A 3,326-nucleotide genomic window follows, 5' to 3' on the forward strand; every position below is an offset into this window, starting at 1 on the left:
CATAGCTATGTATAGCTATAGCTATGTAGCTAGCATATATTATTGAAAATTTGTGGGGTTTTAGTTTCGTTGTAGTGTGAAAGATAGTAGGACCCGAGGGGGCACCAACTTCGACTATTCACGGTTCACAAGGCGATTAATACCTAATATTCAGTCGATATTTGCGATTATTCAAAGATATTCAGTGTATTCAAACGTATTCGCGATATTCAACAATATTCGGCAATATTCATCAGTATTCACCAGTATTCATCAATATTTACCAGTATTCATCAATATTTGACAGTATTCATCAATATTCACCAGTATTCATCAATATTCATCAGTATTGAAGCGTATTCCAGGAATATTTCCTGCTATAGTTACATTACACTGACGCGTAATCTGATTTCATATCTTTTATCTTTTATCTCTACTTGTTGCTTGGATGCCGTTGTTGCGGGCATTCCCTTCTACTTGATAATGACCAGCGGAGTACCAGTCTCACAACGTTTTTGCGGTGATGCTTGTTCCATTTTAACGCTGTCATTGAATTATTATTAATATATTACAACAATCTGTTTGTTTCTTAATCTTTGCCATGTGTACCACAGCTACTGGTTGAGTGATTTCTAATAATATATCTGGAGCACCTTGTTTCTGTGGCGTTGGTAACACTGCGGACCCCATTTGGGCTACGCTCGAAAAAGTCTGAGGCTTCTTTTCCTCTCCTGCCGCTTGCATGTCCGAGTGCGAGTGAGCGAGTGCGCGCGAGCACGATGTGACAGTAAAACGGTCGGTACACCCACACGGGCTTGAGGTGAGTTGTTGGATTGTTTGGCGCGCGTGGTGCTACTTGACTCGTCTGTGTCCCTTGGTAATTGAAAAGTGACAAAAATTGCGGGGAAGATGAGTGATAACAGCGACGGCAAACAGAACGGCGACCAGGAAGCAACGGACGCAAAAAACTTTGTAAGTTGAGTACACATTTCATACTTTCCCTTCAAACATCGAGGTTAGCTCGGTTCTCTTTGATTCTCACAATCTTCTTTCATGACGACACTTCTAGTATCATTATTTGTAGAATTATTTATTTAAAATGCTGGTCCATTTTTGTTGTATGTATATACATTTGTTCGGTTGCGAACCTTCTAATGTCGTTACTAAGATAGACTATTGAGGTTAGTCGTCCACCTGGAGATTTGCCCGCAGTGTTCAGTTTCATGGTGTGGTTCCCATTTCAATTTTCATCGTCAACTTTGAGTTCTCTGAGTCTTTTTTCACTATTTCTCAGTTGTTATTCAACTACTAGTCATGCAAGTTAAATATGTGAGCGAGTAGTGTGTTTGGGTATAGGCCAGGCAGAAAGCAGGGTTCATGACAAACTAATATGTTTTCCCATCTTTATTTCAGGAACCGTCAAACGATAAATTTTGGGATGCTCTTTCTAAAAAAGTCGGAGTAACCATGCCTTCCCTCCTCAAGCTTGTGTTGGAAAAACTGGGCTGTGACAGTGAGTCAGCTTTGCGGGACATACAGAAAAATAGAATAAAGGAGATGGAGGTGTTTGTACAAGAAAAGTTAGGAAAGGTAAGGACCTGATCATTTACACTTAAACAAGACTAATTAAAGTGAGAAGAGAAAGTAATTCCTTGGTGTTACTTACAGAGAATGAGCCCTGAAGTACGAAAGAAATACCTTGGAATGTTTCACGAAGATTACTCAGACTTTGAGTTCCTCCCAGGACATGCTAGCATTCTCTTGGACATTGGCCAAAAATTAAAAGATGTTGAAGGGAAAATCTTTGTACGATCACCTAGACAAAATGTATCTCCAAAACCCAGAACAGTGCGTGCAGGTGAGGATTCCTATTTCAAAATCAGTTCGACATTGGCAGGGCCAGTGAGGCCCTAATTCACAAAAATAATGTGGATGGGGGAAAGGGAGGGGGAGGGGCAAAAAGAAATTCTACTATATTTTGTGATTTTGTGTACAACACTTTATTTAATTATTTTTTCCAGATTCATCTGGTGTTGATGCTGATGATGGTCTTATTGAAGATACCAGGATTTTAACTACAATAATCTCTTCAGAACTTACAAGAAGCTACAATTTAACTAGTGATGCTCCTCTTTTTCTTGTTAATTTAAGTAGCACTTATTCTGGTACAGTATTGTGTCAAATAGGTCCATGTAAGGCACGTAATCATAAGCAAGTTATCTCTAGATCAAAAACAAGACCTTGGAGCACATATAATTTTTATCGCCATGTTCGTAGTGAGCACACTCAAACAGATCCACCGCCCAAAAAACAACTCCGTATGACTGAGTCAGAGGAAAACAGTGAAACCTTAGATGATCCTGGTATTAATGCTGACAATAACAATAACAATGCTGCAGGTAATGATAGCAAAAGTAACAAGACTTCAGATAATGAAGTTAATTAGGGATGTTTTGTGACTTGACTTATGTTTCTTTCTATTTAAATTTATCATTAAACAAAATAGTTAAATTTCAGCAGTCCTTGCTGTCTTATGTTTCTTTCTATTTAAATGTATCATTAAACAAAATAGTTAAATTTCAGCAGTCCTTGTTTTATTTTCTTTCATACATCAACCAAAAAAATATTTTGGAGCTCTGAGCAACATAATTGTTTATTTTACAGGACACTCACAGTACAGTCGTTCAGAAAAAAGAAAAAGAATGCTTACTGTTGCTGCTCTGGGTTGTAACCGATTGACTGATTATTGGCCCATTCTAAATGAGATAGAGAGGGTGGTGAAAGAAAACAATTCACTACACTCACAAATAAGAACATTAATGAGTAGGATTACAGAAAATGGAGATAAGCCAGCAGAAATATCTCACTTTCTACAGGCCCTTAATGCATCAGCTCAGAAAAATGCACAGAGAAAGAAAGGAGGGGAACGGTACGACAATGAGATAAACCTCTTTGCAACACATTTTTTTATGCTGGCAGGCCCAAAAGTATATGCAGATTTAGAAGGTAATCTGCCAAAAGCTCTGCCATCAATATCTACATGCCAGAGAACCATCAAACTGAACAAGCAAGATTTAATTGACGGTCAATACAGATGGAGAGAACTCTCAAATTTCTTGGAGGAGCGTGGATATCCTCGAGAGGTAAGAGCTAGTGCTACGAATTTAAAAACTAAAAACAACCTGTTAGCCGGGTGGAGAGGTGTCTTGGGGTCGGGACGGGCTGGGCACGGCCTCCTGTCTCCTGCTAGCGACCCGGTCGACGGCGGGCAGGGGCAGGGGAGGGCGGCCTGGGCACGGCCTCGTTCCACTCCTGGAGCACCTCGTCGACAACATACGAAGGGTCCT

General features: G+C 39.8%; 1 protein-coding gene across 1 annotated transcript in view; it reads left to right on the forward strand.

Moving 5' to 3' along the window:
* Window positions 1–3,326, forward strand: part of LOC113215578 (uncharacterized) — a 16,782-nt gene that overhangs the window by 2,369 nt on the left and 11,087 nt on the right. The window contains exons 3-6 of the mRNA XM_052272339.1: window positions 1,393–1,569; window positions 1,648–1,837; window positions 2,001–2,378; window positions 2,644–3,122. Coding sequence (XP_052128299.1) covers window positions 1,393–1,569; window positions 1,648–1,837; window positions 2,001–2,378; window positions 2,644–3,122 — 1,224 coding nt within the window. The remainder of the gene's footprint in view (window positions 1–1,392; window positions 1,570–1,647; window positions 1,838–2,000; window positions 2,379–2,643; window positions 3,123–3,326) is intronic.

Source organism: Frankliniella occidentalis, unplaced genomic scaffold (genome assembly GCF_000697945.3).
Source record: "Frankliniella occidentalis isolate FOCC.00 unplaced genomic scaffold, Focc_3.1 Scaffold200, whole genome shotgun sequence".
NCBI lineage: Eukaryota > Metazoa > Arthropoda > Insecta > Thysanoptera > Thripidae > Frankliniella > Frankliniella occidentalis.